The sequence below is a fragment of the Strix aluco genome, chromosome 2, assembly GCF_031877795.1.
Source record: "Strix aluco isolate bStrAlu1 chromosome 2, bStrAlu1.hap1, whole genome shotgun sequence".
NCBI classification, from domain to species: Eukaryota; Metazoa; Chordata; class Aves; order Strigiformes; family Strigidae; genus Strix; species Strix aluco.
In genome coordinates this window covers 51,894,512-51,914,077 of record NC_133932.1, presented here as the reverse complement: position 1 = coordinate 51,914,077, position 19,566 = coordinate 51,894,512, and the positions used below count along the sequence as shown (strand labels likewise).

Genomic DNA, 19,566 nt, shown 5'->3' with positions numbered 1-19,566 from the left:
TTATTACAGTGTTTACACACAGCATGCATTTATATTTGGAACCAGGTAGCATTTTGAGCTTGAGGTGGTTTTGTGTTGAAATTGAGAAGCTGATCAAACCACCTGTCAGAGTAAAGATACTCTTATCGATAAGGAGGATGACCCCAGTGATTCCTATCCCAATTATGTGTTTCACATTTGCTTGGAAAAAAATGTCAGCTTGGCATGTAGTAGCAGCTGAATCACCAGCTGATAGCATAGCATTTAAAGCCAGAATTAGAAGCCAGTGATAACTATAGTAGACAGCTAAGTGTTGCTACATTACAGTTACTCCAAGAAAAGCTGCTCCTGTTTGTCGTTCAGAGCTCTTAGAATGGTGGCTTTCCTTTAGGTTTTCCATCAAGGCAATGGAATAATTTCATTTTTGTTTTCATACAGCTGAAGAGTGAAAAAGGACTGAAATCACCCAGTATGATTTTCTGTATGTTAGTTGCCATTAAGTGTTGTCTGTTCTCTGGAATCCAGGTCTGGTAGCATTCCTGACTAATGTGTGTCTCCCAGAAGAGTATTGAGGTTCTGATTTGAAATGTCAAAGATGAGAAATCCACTTCTTCACTAAGGAGTTTGTTCTGGTGGTTAATGATTCTTATTGTTAAAATCAGTGCCTTATTTCTAATATGACTTCTCTGGCTTCATTGTCCACCTACCTGTTCTTATTATGTCTTTGCCCTTTACTTTAAAGATCTTTCTAGTAGTCTGTAATTCCTTCCTGGATAAGTACTTGTGCGCCGCAATCAAGGAAACTAAATATTGGGGCTGGTTTGGCTGTGGTTTTTAACATACTAAAGAGATTGAAATCTCTGACTCCTTTAACGTAGACCATTCTTTCTATCTGAATTTATTTCTGTGACATTTTCCTGCACCGTTTCCAATTTTCAAATTATTTTAAAGGGCACTAGAACTGCATTCAGTTATGTATCACCAATGTCCTACGTAAACCATCTTTCTACACCGTATCAGTACTTTACATACATGTGTATACTTAAAGTAACATGTTATTTATCAGCTGTAGTTAAGTCAGCTGTGTAGACAAGCTAAAAGGTGGATATTCGGTATTCAGGCAAGTCACCTGTTCCACTTTCGGGTCATCTTCTTTTGCCAGCACTGTCTCACCCACGCATAACAAACTAACTGAAGTTTTTAAGTTGAAATGGACAACCGTAGATCCCCAGCTTCCCTGATGATAAATTTGGATCCATGTCAGCAAAGGTCAGGAAGTTCGATTGAAATTGGTTCTCTCTGGCGAACTTTGAAACTCCTGGCTCTCCAGCAAGCAATGGATAAACTGGACCTCATGGTGCTTTTATACCTCATCACCATTTGTATGTTCTCTCAGATATGATTTTCATTTTTCTAAAAGACCTTGTGTGTGATATTTTGGTTTGAATATTAAATTCTGGCTTAAAAAAAAAAAAAAAAAAAGACATGCATGCTTTCCTAGTCCCTAAATAACTATTTACTGGTTTGAACTAATCAGTTTACCCTGTGTTCCTCCTATCCCACTTAATAAGACTATTTATCCGGTATTTCTAAGTAACCCTTGAACCAATGAATGCTAAAACATTAAGAATCTTTTTGCTTTAATCAATAATTTGCATTCTTTGGCATCAGATCTCATTACACAGAATTTACATAATATCAAAATAAAATCTGTCTTACAATGCCTTAAAATCTCTCTTACAATGCCTTATTTCATGTTTAGGAAAAGTCCTGAAAACCTTAACAGTCACTCAGAACAGCTCAAGGAGAAAGAAAAGCAAGGTTTTTTCAGGGCAATAAAAAAGAAAAAGAAGAAATCTCAAACTGTAAGTATACAGTATTTCTAACAGAAAATGTGTTTATCAGGTTTGAATTATGCCATGTTAATGTGCTAGATTAGTACAGTACCTTTGTATTTGTGATCATGCCTGCGTGTATCTATTTGTTCTTTTATTTTCTGTCTTGACAATATGAAAGTCAAATTCCTTTCCTGTTCAGGGTTTATTTATCATCCTTTTCAAATATTTCTTCATCTATTAGTCCTGTGCCTCTTTGTTTTCATTCAGACCCACTGAGAGCCAGTTTCGATGCAAGTTTTAAGCTGATGTTGCGGCAAATTCTTTTGCAGGATATGGCGATAGCGTTCCAAGAATAGCAAAAGCATTATTGTGTGTCTTTGGAACTTGAATAATTTCAGACACCCATTACGAGGAGATCAAACTGTTATAAATGAGAATTCTTTCTGGTTTTTTTCATGGCAGAGTCTTGATAACAGCCTTCTTGCTGTACCCCGTGGCTGGAATAAGGATGATGTGTCTTAACTATTCTTAATGTTTTATGTTTTGCTGGGGGAGAGGATCGTGGCTTTTGTTATTCAGTGCAAGCCTTTGATATCTTTTATATGTTTTTACATTTTCATGTAGTTTTTTGGGAGGGAGAAAGAACTTTCTTTTATCAGAGAGCATCAGTATGTTAACATTTCACAGTTTTATAATGAAAATCTCCCTGAGAACGGAAGTAACCTAAACATCATCTTGTCTCATTCTCAAATAACAGTTCTGGAAACAGTAAAATACTTTAAATTTCATTTACATAAAGTTGCAACGTTTCTGTAAGTGTAACTGCGGTTATAGTTTTGAAGGTTCTCAGAATGGAGTAAATCATGCTCACTCCTGGTGAAGGGGGGTAACTAAATCAAAATATGTACTGTCACACAGTGAGGTGGAGTGACTCTGGTTGTTGATGGAGGGATGATCTGTTGAAAATTGAGGGGGAGGAGTGACTATCAAGCTTTTTTTTAGTTTCTTTGAACTGTATGGAACATGTGCATGTGTGTGTTAACTAGCACTCAAAAATGCACCTTGCCTTCCTGCTGGGCAGGTTTTAGAGCAGTGGCATCTACCTCTCCTTCTGAACTTGTTCATCCTGATACCTGTACGCAGTTCAAAACCAATCATTTGCATTACACAACTGACCAAAAAGTCTAGATTATAACTCTGGAATTATTTGATAGCAAAATGTCCATGAAAGGATAGCACACCTAAGGCCATTGGTTCCAGTGATGCATTTTCAAAAAAAAAAAAGGTGTTAAATTTGCACTGTTCTAGTCTGCTCTGATTCCAGCCACTCACACGTGGTGGCAAGGAGCACTTTAAAAGCACAGCTGATCAATGGTATATCAACTACTTCTAGATTAAACCGTGTGAAGGAAATATAGACTGGACTCTGTTGCATCTCAAGATCTGGCACTTTCCAGAACATGTAAATTGCAAGTACCTTGATCTATAGCTACCAAAAACATCATTGATTACAAGACAGGACAGATTTATATATAAGCCTTACTCCTGTTTCTTCTCATTCTTACAAAGAGGGGTAGAGGGGAGGGGGGGAGAGAGAGAGAGAGAGGTGTGGCTAGTTAGAGCTAGTATCTCACAGGAATATGAATAAATTAGTGAAATAAGATAGTGATCAAAATCTTGCATCCTCAGCTGGAAACTTGATGACATCAACTTAATATTTGGACCCAAGCAGAGACTGAAAAACTTATTTTCATTTCTACTTACAGCTGTTTAACAGGACAGTATCTAGAGGTAGACTGTACCTGCCGGTATGTGTACAAGTGTCTGGTTCAAACACTGTTCTTTGTCTGTTAGCTGAGCACATCTACCTAACGAACATTGGGTTGTTCATTAGGATCTTCCAGCACAAACAAAATTATTGCCTTCAGTTCAGCACCAAGTTTGACTTCAGTAGCAAAAGCTGTGAACAGCACTGTAATATTAGCTCCAACTATATGAATAATGTTTTCTATGAATTCATATTAAAAATCTAGCAGATACCTTGTGACTACCCAATTTTTTTCTGATGCTTATAATTCTTTTAGAGTTCTAGAAGTATGAAATTCCACTTATGTATGCTGACTTTCTGCAGCAAATAACAAACTAGACCTGAGAACTGTCACAATGCTGAGAAGCACATCATAGCTAGCTACTATTTACTTCTGATATCCTTTGGCAAGTCTCATTTTGCTGATGATCGTCATAAGAGTCATAAAAGATACCTGAAATTGTATTGAAGACATCTCCTTAATAATGTCATTCTCAAAGTCTCTAATAGCCCAGAAGTGATCCCAATTCCTGATACTTCCTCCTGCAGAGTTATTCCCATTAATCAGTCTCCCTAGAGTTCTCCAGGTGCAGTTCCTCATGGGACAGTAATTGTTACTGTCTGCTACGGGAATTCTTGGCAATACTGTTTTTGCAGAGCTGTTCCTATCCTCATTTTCATCTTGTTTGGAGTCTTTTAGTAACATAGCAAAAGGTTGTGAGGATCACTAGAGTCACAGTTCTTTCTGTTATCTGCCACCAAACAATTTGATATCCATGAGAGTTGTGCACAGTGTCAATAGGCACTATCTTCAGAGGAGCCTGAGTTTTGCAGATTTTGGCACATATTGTAAGCGAAGGGTCTGAAGAAATTATCTGCTTTGGAAAAAGCAGTTGCAGGTGAGCATTTCTCCTAGTGATGCTTTGATTCCTTTTTAATTTACTGAACTTGAAACAGGAAATTCTTCTGACCATAAAGTTCCTAAACAAGCTATGCTAATTAGTGACTCTTTCTTTCATTGATTTGGATGGACTCTAGAAATTGAGACAGCTGTTTGAAAACCCTCACTTTTGGTAGTGCACCCATCATTCTCTGTAGTCATGTAATCATTATATTTTATTATAAAGTTTTCTTTCGGTAGGCAGAATAATGCTAGACACAGCATAGGTGTTTTATGCTTGTTTGTACCTGAGTAGGGGAGAAATAGTCCGGTTCATAATTTTAATACTTGATAGTTCTGTTTGTTGTTTGTGCATCCACTGGTACGCTCTTCAGTTGTGTTACGAAATTAGAATAAAACAGCCAGTGCCCTTGCAGTTATACATGAGGTTCTTGACGGCATATTTTTGTCAGAACTGAAATGATTCATCTTGGAGCCCTAGCTCCTTTTACAGTTTAAAAATAGAATACTTTTATTTCATCTAGAGGTAGCTATCAACTGCTCATTCTGAAACCAATTGCTGTTATTGTTAGTGTATCTTTGATATTTTATTTATATAAAAATAAGAAATGTCATACTGCTTTAGGTCATTATCATAAGTGACAAATTGTTGCCAAACTATAGGATTTGATCCAAAGCTCAGTAAAGTCAACAAGACCTACCAGTTGTTTCCAAAAGGCTTTGAAACACACTCTGCATTCCTAATGAACATGGATATAAGAATAGGTGTACTGATCTCTTTTTACATGCTTTATATGCATTGAGTTCCTTGAATTTGTTCTATATGCTTTTGTCATTCAATCACTATTGTATTTTCCCAAAGCAAATTGTAGGATTGATACCATATATTGTTGGAATTTTTTTTTAAAAAAGGAAAAGAAAAAGAATTAATACACTAAGGACAGATCTCCTGAATTGAAATGCTATGCATTTAGTTTTTGTATCTTATATTGCAGACAGACTCAACCAACGGGGAGAATCCAAGCATCAAGAAATCCCTCTTTCCTCTTTTTAATTCAAAGAATAATTTAAAGCATAGTTCTTCTTTGAAAAAGCTTCCTGTAGTCACTCTACCCATGGTATTAATTTTTAAGTACAGTAACACTGTAAAATGCTCCAGTAAACTTGTTTTACTGACTACAGCAGCATGTGTTTTATTTTCATGGGATCACTTTCTCTTCATGCCAGTTAAGTATCTTGGGCCAGTTCGATAAATTTAAGTAAAATTTGCAGTTCTGTTGAAATAGGTCGTGCCAAAAAATATTTTTTTTGTATTTAATGTACTGGAAATGTAACATACGCAGTTTCAGAAAGAATGAGCCCTGGGACTAAAACTAAAGGATGAAAATAGTTGTGAAATCATGTATGTTTAAAATTAAACTGTCTCATTCTGTTTCAATCGGGAAAAAAAATAACGTGGTCTGTCTTATAGCTATATTGGAAATACATCTTTTTATGCAAACTGCTCCTTTATATATTAAACTTAATTAATCAAATATTAACAACAGGTTATCTGAAAACTAAATTTTAGCTCATGCATCTGCTGTATTTTTGTTTGTCCTGATCATTCATGATAAAAGACAGCTTCTATTAAGCATAGGTTACATTTTAAGTGTCCTTTTTATGCTTAGAACTCTTTAAATGAGATAAAACTCTACATAAATTTTAATTAAACTTAAACTCTATATAAATTTTAAATTATCCTTCTGCCATAAATTTTGTTAGATTTTCAGCGGGGGGGAGGGGCTGTTCTTAATTTTTGCTTTCATTTGGGATATTTGTGGAGGAGAAAGTTGGAGAAAGGAAAAGCTCTTGGGTTTGTGATGACAAAATCAGCCAGACATCCATTTAGAGAGACTTTGGTCTGATTCACTCAGGAGCAAATTTATGGAACTGATCCATGGTCTTAACTGCAGTATGGAATGCTTTTTAAATGAAGATGAGGCTCAACAATTTTTTATTTTATTTTATTTTTTGAAGCCTTGTTTAACTGCTCTCTCTTACAGCAAATAACACTAACAGCATGCGAATGCTTTAAGGGCTAAGGGTGTAGCAAATCTGCATGATATCCACAGCCACTTGCTCTTACTACGGGGAAAAATGTTGAAAGGTCATTGTAATTCTGCTGCAGTAATGGGCTTCACTTGTGTTCTGTAATTAACTGGGGAAAATGATTTACAGGTGTTCTTAAGAATATATTAGGAGACCGGTATCTAATATTTTGTTGCAGATGCCTAGCAGTGATGGTCAAGATCTCTTGGCGTTACAGAAAGCCATTCATTCTTCTAATCACCAGAGCAGCAGGCAGAAGGATTGGCATCCTGAGAAGATGACAGAAATCCAGCCTCATGTAAGTGGCATTATCAGTTCCCTGTATTTTAACATCACTGAGGTATCTTGACAGCTCTTTCTCTGGTGAATAGAAAAATTGCATTTGACATTATTTCCCAACCTTCCCATTCCCCACTCATTGGAGGTAAAAAAACTCTATGCCCACAATCCTGCATAATGCTTTGAAAATCTAGACATGAATGACAAGGAAAAGAAGAGAGACTAAATGTCCCTGTGTCAGTCTTTGAGCCTTTCGAAATACTGGTTATGTTTTTGCATTAGAGGCAAGCAACACTTCAGGGCATGTCTACGGTAGCTATGCAGTGCTGTAGAAAAGCCTTCCAGTTAGCTCTGCAAGGAATGGTGAATCCTGAGGGCATGCTGCTACTTGACATAGTTTGATACTTGGTGGGGTCACCAGAGCATCATGATCACGTTACAGTGCGGCTGTGCCTCAGCTGGCACAGACTGCGGTGTAAGCAGACTACATTATTGGAGCATAGCACTGCACTAATGCACCTTTATTTTCTCCAGTTCTAAAACCAGCTTGGGGGGCAGGATTTAGGAGGGAGCTTCAGTGCCGTGCTCTGTTGCTGTTACAACATTGAAAACTGAAGAGGGTTCATTGCAGCTGCAGTGTTTGAAGAAGCAAGTTGCTCTGTGAGCTGTGGATTTTAATGAGGCTGTTTTCATGCCACTCTGTGTATTCAGACTTCCCCAGGCTCTTGCTACCCATTTCAGTAACCCCATGTCTCCATTTTCCTTCAGCCTGCTCACCAGTTAAGGAAGCTGTGAGGGACTAGAGCAGCTTATCACCCAGCTGCCAGCAAACAAAATATCTAACTGCTGAGTTCTGCCAGCCCTTATTTCAGTGCAGATGATTACTCAAGACTCTCTCTAACCCCTAATTGATGTTCACAAAATTTTAGGAATTTTGTATTTCTGATATCTGTGCCCCATAAAATGTGGCTGAAGTTCTAAAGTTAATAGCAGGAGTAGTGACAGATGGACAGCTAATGCAATTGTCTATTCCTCTGTTTTCATAGGAAGCAAAGTTAAAATAAATGATGGGAACAATTTTTTTTTTCTGATCTAGAAAAGGTTCCACCTTTTCAGGTAGCTAATAGATTGAATCATAATGAGAAGACATTTTCTCAGGTGTGTAGTCGTAGCTTGGAATGAAATATTGCATATGAATACAAATTAACAGTGAAGTTCAAGATGTTCAGTTTAGGATACAACAGTTTTGTTATAGGAGGTCTGATATGATGGAGAGCAGAAGGTCAGGTGTTTTTTCTGTGTATCTTTCAGAGCCAGCCATTAAAATCTCTTCGAAAGCTCTTACACCTCTCCTCTTCAAATCATCCTGTCCCTGCCGAGCCTCGCTTCCAGCCCTTACCAAGTCAGCCAGCCAAAGCTTCTTTCTCTGAAGTGCGGATTCACCCCATGAGTCAAAGCTCCAGCAGTGGCAGCAGCAACGTGCGGCAAGAGCCTCAGCCGAAAAGCAGGCCGACGCTGCAGATACCAAGCCAGCTGGAACCTACCTGGCACGTCTCCCCGGTAAACAGGAGCGCGAGCGATGGGCCTCCCTACTCCGACCAGCTGCCTTCCAAGAGCGGACAGAACGGGCACACGTATAACCGAACAAACCGATCGCGAATGCCAAATCTGAATGATTTAAAAGAGACAGCCTTGTAATTGCACTCCAGAAAATAGGCCAGTTCAGGTGGAGGTCAGTGTAGGGGAGTGGTGGTGGTTCTGGTGATGGTAAGACTGCATTTTCAGCTTTATAAAGGTGTGCAATATGTACATGTGGAGCTATGCCATTTGGCACCACAGTGAGAGTCAGGGATTATACAGTAAGACAAGTTGAATTAGGAATTACCGGTCATCAGAAATGTCGCTGGATGCCAGGCAGAGTGTGCCGGTCAGGGAGAAAAATGCATTGCCATTTTCTCTCATTTACATTCCAGCTTAGTGCACATCTCTGTCTGAAAGCTGGGAGACTTCTGGTATGTATTGGCACTTATAAGGGTGAAAACATTCATGTCTAGACCTATGCCCTTACTACATTTTTTGCTGCCTAGTTAAAACAGTAGGGTTTATGTGATAGAAGTGTATCCCTGTTAAGGGTTTAAAGTTAAATTGTATGTCTTAAATTTGTTTTTTAAACTTCCATATTTGATAGGATTTGTAATATTTATTTATGATGACCTAATATCGTACTGTTATAATCATATCTTTTATGTTATAATGTAAAGTTATTTTGAGCTGTTTGGAACATTGTGAAGCAGTGCAACAGCTACAGTAGTTTCTATAAAAAACTAACAGTAACATTTATATATTGCATCAGGAGTATTTTATTCTATATATAAATATATATATAAATGGAAAATAACTGTCTGTTTTTTAAATATACTCATTTAAAAGAAAAGTATTGTTATGACACTATCTGCCATATTTTTATACATTTGTGATATAAAGTGCAGTATTATACTTCTAATAAAAGGAAGTTGAATGTGGATATAAACGTGACTGTAACAGTATGAATCTTGCTCAGCTATGAGAGCCCAGTATTATAGGCATTATTGGTAACAAACAAAAGACAACATTCAATTCCAAACTTTATTATGGGCTACTTTGTTGGAAGTATTGGCTAAATGTAAGAGACTGCAGAACTGTACAGTAATCTAAATGTGGTATGTTCTCCCCTGTGTCCTTAGCTTTCCTAGTAATATTAATGGGATTTCTGCATCTGCATCAAGAGCACAGAGCCCCAGTACCAAATTTTTGTTTTCTCTAAAGAGATAAAGTGCCCCATGACTACAAGCTAAAGCAGGTGCTCTTCCACTTAATAGCAGGGGTGAAAACCAAAGAAACATAGCATGAATTGCAAGTGAAATGCCAAACTTTGACACTTAGGCATAGCATGGCACTGCAGATCATGGTATAAGCTTTTATGCATATGTGTATTTTACATCTTGTTTAGCAATCTATTAACTAATAAGATAAACACTGTATTTAAATTTAAACTACTCTTGCACTTTTTCTTATATTTCAGGATGTATTTAAAGCTACAAATCTGATATTTGAATATTGAGGGAGAAGGTTGCCATGCAGCTTAATTTCTCCTTAGGTCTTGCTATCCGAATATTCCTGTACACAGTTCAGTTACCAGTCTCAGCAAAATACTAGATCTTGGGTTCCAGTCTCCTGTACAACATTGTTAAAACTGCCTTTACGTTGGTGAATGTCGAGTGTAGTAAATACACAACCTGATTCCTCTGTTGCTACCGGTAAACTAAATCAAAGGTGAGCCAGTAGGAGTCAAGAGTTATGCCAGTCTAAACTTTGTGCAATAAGAGGAGAGTCAGGCCTGTAGTGTCAGAACAATACAATCTTTCCTTTTTAAACACCTTAGTTCAACTCCCTCATTATTCTGCAGCATACTTTGTTTTCTAGATGCTGTCCTCATAACACACCTGTACTTGCAAACACGTTGTCTTTTCCAAAAAGAGATTAACTGGAATGTAAATTCGATGATTTAGCCATAGATGTAGTTAACAGAAGCGGACAGGCAGTAAGAGCTAAACTTCCTACTTGGATAACAATGCAAACTGGACATGTTGTTCAGTGCCTCTCGAGTCATACCAAAGTTCTAACAATGGCAAATTTGGCACCACTACTCTAAAAATCTTTGTCAGAAGGTACAATATGGAAGGATGTTACATCAGGTTTGTCCAGGGCTAAAAATTACAAAATAAGAATTCTTTCTTTGTCAATTACCTGCAAGAAATGTGCATGTGATTTTCTATAGATATATATGATGTCTAGATATATATGATATATACTGTGTTGATATATCATATATATAGCATATATAAATAGAGTAGACATGAAAGGGTATTCAGTTTTTGGTAAATTCAGCAGGCATCCAGGAAAGACGTTGTGATATTTCCTAGTCATCACTATTAGAGTTTAGCAGCATATTTTAGCAATCCCTTTTGGATTCACCAGTTGGTCACAGCTAGGTTAGGCCTGTTAATCCTGCTTTGGAATGGGCTGATGCCACTGAAATCCCTCACAAAAGCAGTGTCCAAGAGTGGGGCTCTAAGCAGTACAGTTTGAATGTCTCCAAGGGAGCGTTCAGACTAGGCTCTTCTGTACTTCATGGATATGTATCCTTTTGCCTCTGCAAGACTTTTAGCCTGCTGGTAAGAGCTTCATGCTGGGAATGATGATTCTGGGCTGTATGTGGCTGTTCTGATTTCTAGCAGGGAAAAATGTTTCCAAAGTATTTTTTTTCTCAGTACCCTTTAAGTTAAATCAGGGTAATCTCTGACTGTACATATAGCTGTTTAAAGTAGTTAGCAAAGCTTCAAGGGTGACCCAAGGAATGTTCAAGTATTTGGTGGCCCGTATTTACAGAAAGTTGTTTCTACATACTGCATTTTCTTCCCAAATTCAACAAGCTGTAGTAGATTTCAGTTGAATACTAAATTGTGTTGAATGTATGTAGTATTTTCTTCCTTCTGTTGGAAAGAAATTCCAGCAGCTTGGCCAGCTGGTGCTGGGATAAATTGTGTATTTTTAACCTTGCCTAACTTCCCAATATGTAGAATATTGCTAATGTAATTTTGCCGAGGCTTCCAAAGGAGTCTTATTATAGTGACTGAGATTTGCTGGCTCAATAAAGGGGAAGAGATTTACAGAGCAAACTATTTTGTAAGTGTGAGCTTCACTGGTCTGTGGGTCTTGTGCTACATGTTCTGTAGATTTACTTAGTATACAGTATCTTAGTTAAACTGCATTTTATTCTTCAGCAATCTGTTTTGCCTTATGGCATCATTAATGATGTGAATAGAAAAGAAACTAAGTTTCAGAAATTAATTATAATCATGTTGCAGAACTCAAGCTGCCTAAACTTGTCTATATGTTTTTACTATAGCTCTTGAGCTCTTTTTAACTGAGAAAGAAGCACCTTAAGCTCATCTTAACTGAAATTGTATATGTGTTTAGCTGTCCTTTTAAACTGCCATGTAAATGTATTAACCTAGAACAACATATTTTTTTGAACAGACACCCGACCACAGAGAACAGTCCCTATTTAATGCTTTTTGCTCCATTTATCGCAGTCCAAGATTCGTTGCTCCTCTGAGAGGTCGCCAGCACGGAGCACTGGGCAGAGTTCTTGGAGGAAGTCAGCAATCCCAGATTCAGTCCCTTCTTCCTAAACCATTCCCCATCCCACAGGGCTTGGGACTGATACCAAGCTTTGATTTCTGATACCAAGTCAGGCCTGCCTAAACGTGTGGGTCCTGACGCCACTGTATTTACAGATACTCGCTCTTTTAGATCAATATTAAAGCAGGCTTCAACGCTCCAAACGTACGAGACACCCTCAGGTTGTCCTTAGGCTTGTCACCTTTCTGCTACACCAACTTGTTTCTGGGAACAAAGCTGGAGTGATTCTTCAAGAAGCAGTGTCCTGTGATAGGCTTTTAGCCATTCCTTATCATTGCAGTTAGGTCTCTTAACAGATGAATCTTACTAGTGTAAAAAGCTACATACCAACCTTTTCTTTTTTCTTCAGAAGCTGCTGTAGCTATTAGCTGAGTAGACTCCTGTGTTCACCCAGAAAAAGCTATGTAGTCTTAACAATTCAGTGTTGTAGACCTCCCTTGTAAGAATGGGAACACAGGTTATATAGCTCTGAAAGCACTGTTGTGTTAGCTAAGGCAAAACCCAGATGCTTTTGAGGGGAGCCAAACTCTAGAATTGTTTGGGGTTTTTATTCATGTTTCAGTTTTTTGTTGTCCTATAATGATTTGGTAGTGAGACATGCTTCAAAAATATCTGCATGTAATTAATTCTGTATGTGTTGAACACTGTCAGAGTGGAGCTGGGAGAATATTTGAATCCCAGTCACACAGAGTATGAAAAGGATAGCCATATATAATATACTGCAAATTGTGGGGTGGCAATGAATGTTTATTTTTTCCATTCCAGATAGCATACATAATACATCTACTAATGGGGTTATATCAGAAACCATGCATCTGGGCTGTCATTCATGTAAGAGGGCCCACCATTTGAAACAGGAGTGTCACAGAAGATGATTGGAAAGGTGATGTGCCCTATTTAACCAGTTTTAAATGACCTTCAAATCAGGACACTTTTTAAGAACAGGTGCCTTTCCCTACACAGCTCTTTCTAATGGTGTCATGATATTAACCATTAATTAACTGGGTTTGTAGTGAATGAGGAGAAAAGCCATTTAACTTCTGGCCTTTGTTAAAAAGAGAGCGATTTGAGTAAACCCTTTTAAGATAACACAGCTTGGAACTTCTAGATGTTGGCTCTTTTTTCAAAGGGTCAGACAGCAACAGTTCATCAATGCTCAAGCTCATCAGGCAAGTGAAGGCTTGTGCACATCACTTGGTTCAGATGTACTGAATCTGACAATTTCTCATTTTGCAATCAAGCAAATTTCATGAAAGTTAAAGCAAATTTTATAGAAGATCCTTTTTCAACTGGAAGAGAAAAGCTGTGGTAGGTCATCTGTTCTCTCAGTGGACTGTCTTAACAGTTACTGCATGAGACAGTGTAGGTAAATCTGATGGTTAGGTCTGAATTTTACTTGCTCAAAGTTCTGCTTGGATGCTTATTTGATACCTTGTGTACAGCCAGTTTTTTGGTGCAAAAGTTGGCTTTTGCCAAACTAAGTGGAAGAGACATGAGAAGTGTGAGAGGACCAGCCCTGCTACATTTGGATGCTTTCATTCCACCAAATCAGATTGCTTCTCAGGCTTTTTCAGAACATAACTCAAAATATGCAGCCAGGCAAAAGTGACTCTTAAGACATGCACAGCCCAAGAGTCTGAACATGGAATTTGTGACTTAGGCTAAGAGTGACTCTACACATCTCTTGTCTTCTCTGCAAGTCAATCTACCTCCTCTCTCTTGCAGAATGTGGTCAAGGTTTGGTTGGTTTGTTTTGAGCTTATTAGTGACTCCAAATTTTGAAAAGACATCTAAAAAGATTCTTCCTCTAGGTACTGTTAGCAACCAAGTAATAAAATCTTGATGGGCCTTCATCTGATAGACTTCTGAAACCTCCAAGCCATCTGAGCTCTCCCTCTAGAATCCCAATGCCATCCTTTGCACTGCTTTGCAGTCTTCCCTTGCCCTTCCCCCTGTGGTTCTCAAATATTGCAGTTGCCTTGTTCTTTGTTGTTTCTCTAGTGCAGATTATCAGGGAGTTAGAGGCCTTATCTACTACTCCACCCTATTTGCTGTTTTATTCGAACAGCTATCCTTAGACTTGCTCAGGATTTTCTTCATTTTAATTTTCCATTTCATCTGGGTGAGATACCTTACCTCATTGTGCCCCCACCAAAACACGCTGCCTACCAGGCTTTTCGTTCCACCAGGTCTCTGTTTTCACAGGGCATTGTTTCTCTGGATCCATTCTGAGAAATGCAAGGTGGCATCGTAATTGTACAGGTGTAGAAGTGCGTTGTGAAGTAACTGCTGTTGTAGAGCTTTCCATTAGCAACGTTAAAGCATGTTCATAGCACAAGATGGAAGCCGCTATTCAAGTTTCCTGTAGGATATGAACCTCTTGGTGTAAACTCTTGACATATAAATCCAATGGCAGAGCTTTTAACTATTTAGTAACAAGGCAAAACTTTAAGTGTAGGTAACTGTCTCAACTTTCCTTTTCTTCTTACTTTTGGTTTTGCTAGTGCACATCTTAGACTCATACTACTGAAGGATATGTCTAATTGAAAGGAGTAACATATATGTATATATATGTTTGGTTTATATGGAACAATAAGCTAAAATCTTCCCTGAAACTGTAATTTCATTGGAAATTCTATGCAGGCATTTTAAAATCTGGTTAATCTGCTAAGGACGTCCAGGACTGCTTAGATCTCCACTGTGAAATGCTGAATTCTGAATTTGTGTCATTTGGGAGAAGGAAGGAAGAATGAGGTTTAGAAATATGTGATCTTTTCACAATCTGCCAGTACAGACTATTCCAAAAATAACAGGCTGGGGAGGTGGCTTCCAAAATTTCTAAATTTATGGATAAGATTCCCCGATGTTTTTTAACAGCTACTAGAAATCTAAAGCGCACAAACTTTTAAATCTACCATGCTTTCTGTTGTGGAAGGGATGTGATGTGGTGTTAACCTTTTTAATCCTGGAATACAAATTGATTTTAAAACGTGTTGAATATTTAAGGATGACTTCATGCAAGTTAATAAACCATTTGTAAAGTGTTTGTATACAACCCTTTGTATCATGTTGTTGGTACACCTTACCAAATTTTTTTTGGGCATGTATTCCATTCTTAACTTCTGTACAATTTCTATTGTTGCTGTAAATATTCTAAAAAAAAAAAAAAAATCCTGTGGTAACCTTAATTATCAGCATGGAAATGGTTAATTTTTACTGAGCACAATGTATTTTTGAATGGGCCTTCCAAAATATGTCTTTAATAAAAATGCAGATTTTGCACTAGAACACTGGCATTGCTCAACAGCTGATCTTATTCCTGACATGTCTCCTCCAGAGCACCTCCCCATATGTTAGCTTGGCTCGGAGTTGCAGAAGGGGCAAGAACCACACCAGGACTCCTCTGCCAGTCCAGGTCGCTGCCAGGCCCTGGCTAACCCCACCTGAGAAGCTGACTTGTATCTGTCCACAAGCCTGACAGTGCCACAGGAGCACAGAGAAAACAGGTCCGAAGCACCTTGTTGCCCACCATTCCTGTAGTCTCACTGCACACATTGTGGGAGTTTCTTCCTTTCAGGGCAAAAATGTCTGCTGTTGTTCTCTCTTTTGGACAGTATCAACCCACCAATCCCCTCAGCAGGCACTACCCAGAAATTAAAAGGCCCTGAAAGTTTCCAGTCCTTGAATTGTCTTTGCTGCAGAAGGGAATCCACCATTTGAGTAGCATGTTGGCATTTCAGCACTGCCACACGTAAGCTGAGACTCTTCCGGGTGTCAGTTATACAGTTCAGGTGTCACCAGTACAGTTTCTGATGGGTTCCCCTTTAACGTGCCCTGGCCATGACTTTTGTTGTCATTGTGTGCAGCTTTACAAACTTCAAAGATGTCTCTGCTGGTCCCTCATTCTTCAGGGTAAGTTGAAACAAACTGAGGAGCAGGGATGGCTCTTCCTTGGCCTCCCTTCTTTTCCTCTGCGCTCCAGCAGCAGACTTGCTGAAAGCCAGGACTTGCAGCCTGCTCAGATCCTTCTGAACCAGCTGCCTGGTCTGGGGTGCTGCAGCCACAGCTGGTGCAAGACCAGGCTGCTGCCCAGTGCCCTCACCGAGCTGCGCCCATCACCTCCCAAACAGGGCAAATGCTGGCCTGAGCTAATGACTTCAACTTCCACCAAGACAAGTGGTCCAGCATTCCAACAGTCCCAGCCAGAAATGTGTTTGAAATGCCTGTTTCCTTGAGGTGCCTGGCTCTCTGGGGGATCAGCTTTACTCTTACAACCTCACTTTGCTCTTACTCTTTCAGGATTTTGTTGTAGTGACCCCAGACACTCAGTGCCCTTTTCTGTACCCGTTGCAGAGCTCTAGAAAATGGAGTGGCTACCTGCCTGAAGAGGTCAAGAACCTTGTTGTGGTTGCCCCAACGTACTCAGCATTGGCCCCCCTTTGGATGGGGAGCAGAGTGGGTGTGGATATTTTTCCCTCAGACCACAGTGAAGCGCTAATTCCTGCATGTACCTATTGAGAGAAAGGGGCTATTGACTTACAAATGGTGTGACTGGTCTGGAGGCAGGACTGAGGCAGTCCTTTATCACATAGTTTAGATTGGGCAAGCTTGACTTCTCAGCAGAGTTCCCTCACTTCTCTCTGTAAGCGCCCAGACTAAAAATTCAGGTCATGAAGCTGAGGACAGCTCTTCATCCTGCCTCCTGTTTCAAACCTGTTGTGTGTTGTGCAGTTGCAAAGCCATGAATTGGTCTCCCTACCTCTGCAAGTAAAGACCTGCAGGATTTTCAATTCTAGAAGATAAATGCTTTTTCAACACTGCTTTGCGTCGTCTCATGCAGCCTCAGTTGCTGGCTCTGTTCTGGTTAACTGTGATCGGAGGCATCTGTATCAGTAAATTAAAATTATAGAGATACGCTAGCAAAAGTTAGACTTTATGAGGAAAAGCTTTGTATTTTTGTAATTGTATTTTGGCTGGTTCTATCCTGCCTTCATAACACCCTCAGTTGCACTGTTACTCCAACATGCTGTGTTTATGCAGAGGTGGAAGTCAAGTGCAATTCTAAAAGCATTTTAGGACCAATTAATTAATTAAACCTCTCAGCACCCCTCTTTTTAGATGAGGCAGAGGTCAAGTGAATTTCCAAAGGTCGATTAGCAAGCGAGCTGCATAGCTAGGATCAGAACAGAAATTCATGCTGTAGCAGGAACCATGTAGACATTGCAGATGAAAGCCAGAAGTAGGTCCCTTCCCCAGGCAAGCTGCAGAGGTGAACTTGCAGGCAAAGGACAGTGCAAGACAAGAAGCAAATGAACTGTGAAATTCAGTGTATGCCAGTTAGTTCCACCTTATTTATTGATGTACATTTCAATCTGGAAAAAGGGTCTAGTGGTTTCTTTGAAGCTAGGAGGCTGGAAGAGTGATAGCGCAAGTCCTTTCTATCTAGACAGTCTTTTCCTCCCTCCAAGGTTTTATTATATATTATATGTAGGATCAGTCATGTGAAGATACATAATTTAGTGTGGTGCCTTGGTGTATAATGGCATGTGGTCCATCCATTTAGGCTGTGGATTAAGTTTGCGAGCTCTTCCAAATGACGCAGGAACTCTTGGCCCTTACTGCAGGATGTGTTTCCAAAACCAGACAACTTGCGTGGGACTGTGTGTGGGAGTTCAGAGGACCATCACATCCAAAACTTTGGGTGGTTACAGTCAAGCTTAACTGCTCTGGGATGTTACAAACACTCATTGCCTGGTGCCCAGTCCATCCTTTCACTCCAACCCCACCCCACCACTTCTCCGTCATGCAACAAAACAACAGCACCAATCCTCCTCACCACTAGTCACCATCCACCAGGACACGGAGCAGAGCTGCCCATACTGTTTTTAGCAAAGGGAAAGCAGTGTGTTAACATGATAGCAACTGTGTCCAGGGCCTGGAAATGCTTCAGCTTTCAGTGTTACTAACACAAGAGCTATGATAGCTGTGGAGAGCCCTTGTCTCCCTGCTGTTGTATGTGCAGTACCTCCAGGGAGGCTGTTACCCCATGCTGGTCCCACAGCTCAGCTGCATGGAGGACTTGCCTCAAGCTCAGTGGACTGTCTCGGTAGAGCTTGCCTCAACTGATTATCATTAGAGAACCATGCAGAGTCACTGATTTCTTACTAAGAAAACATGTCCCTAGACCCATTAGGCAAAAATTCATTTGAGGGGTGGGAGAAAGCAAGGGAGTAATGGTGACATAATAATAATCATCTCAGCAGATGGGTATTGATCTTTTCTACATCTCTGTAGACTTCATACTGTTTGTATACTGGAGCAGAAACTTTCAGACTCGCTGGAACAGCTTGTTTTCCTGACAGCTATTATTTGTCTCTATATACAGGAAAAAACAAGGCAGAAACATCTGCCCTAATGAATGAATAAAATGTGATGAATTGCACAGACATCCAAAGGCTTTTTTTATGTTTTTGGTCGCATCTCATTTGTTTTTAGTCACATCTCAACTCCTGCCCTGCACACTGAGCATTTGCTTCTCTGTCCATACGTATAAGAAGAGGCCACGAGAGGCAAATGGCCTGCCTCAGTGCCATTGTCTTCATGCTTCTCTCTTGGCTAAGACAGTTCAGGTGCTGATGACATGACTGGGATGGATGCACAGATTGTTAAAAAATAGGGAAAAGGCTTCCAGTGCCTGCCAGGTGTGTGCCACAGATGTATGGTGCAAACAGCAGCTGCCACTCCAGAGCCCCCACAATCCTCCCACATAGGAGCTGTGGGGGCTGCTCTTCCCACCTGGGGTGTGCTGAGCATCAGCTCCTGAGCAGAGGCAGGGACATGGGCCACAGCATCCGGGTGGTCACCCCAGGGAGATGGATGCATCATCAGAGCCTCCACACGCCCCAAAATCCTCAGGCACTCAGCACCCACTGGGGGTCAGGCCATGGAGATTAAGGCAGTTAATGAGAGCAAGTCCCTGTTCCTGTGCCTAAATGCCCACAGGGAGCAAAGCACCCTGGGCTCCCAGGGATGTGTCAGTGCAGAACCAGAGAGGATATGGAGAGGGTTCAGCCACCCAGTGCACAAGGCACCAATGCCTGTCCCAAAAACAGCCACAGCAGCTCAGGCCAGAGGGGACCTGGTACAAGGGGATATGGGGTAATTTGAGAGTGTGAGATAGAGGTGGGGCCCCTTATACTGGGGACAGGCCAGATCTGGCCCCAGTCCTGTCTCAGAGATGGCAGAGACCAGCAGGAGGAGGATGAGGAAAAGCAAGGTGAGACGTCTGCCCCTGTGCAAGAGCCCTCCCTGGCCCAGGTGGGGCAGTGGGGAGTGCCCGGGCCTGGGGACAAATAATCAAGGACAGACCTGCCCTCCCCAGGAGAGTGCGAGCACTGCCTTTCTACCCTATCTACACCTACTTTGGG

General features: G+C 40.2%; 1 protein-coding gene across 2 annotated transcripts in view; it reads left to right on the top strand.

The window, feature by feature from the left end:
- CDKL5 (cyclin dependent kinase like 5) overlaps positions 1–15,427 on the top strand; it is a 141,700-nt gene extending 126,273 nt beyond the window's left edge. Inside the window, exons 15-18 of one of the 2 annotated variants that reach the window (XM_074814712.1) lie at positions 1,742–1,844; positions 5,521–5,643; positions 6,795–6,914; positions 8,207–15,427. In XM_074814712.1, the coding sequence (XP_074670813.1) occupies positions 1,742–1,844; positions 5,521–5,643; positions 6,795–6,914; positions 8,207–8,593 (733 nt within the window). In that variant the 3' untranslated portion in view covers positions 8,594–15,427. The remainder of the gene's footprint in view (positions 1–1,741; positions 1,845–5,520; positions 5,644–6,794; positions 6,915–8,206) is intronic. The other variant, XM_074814713.1, reaches the window with a different exon arrangement.
- Positions 15,428–19,566: the final 4,139 nt, after the last annotated feature.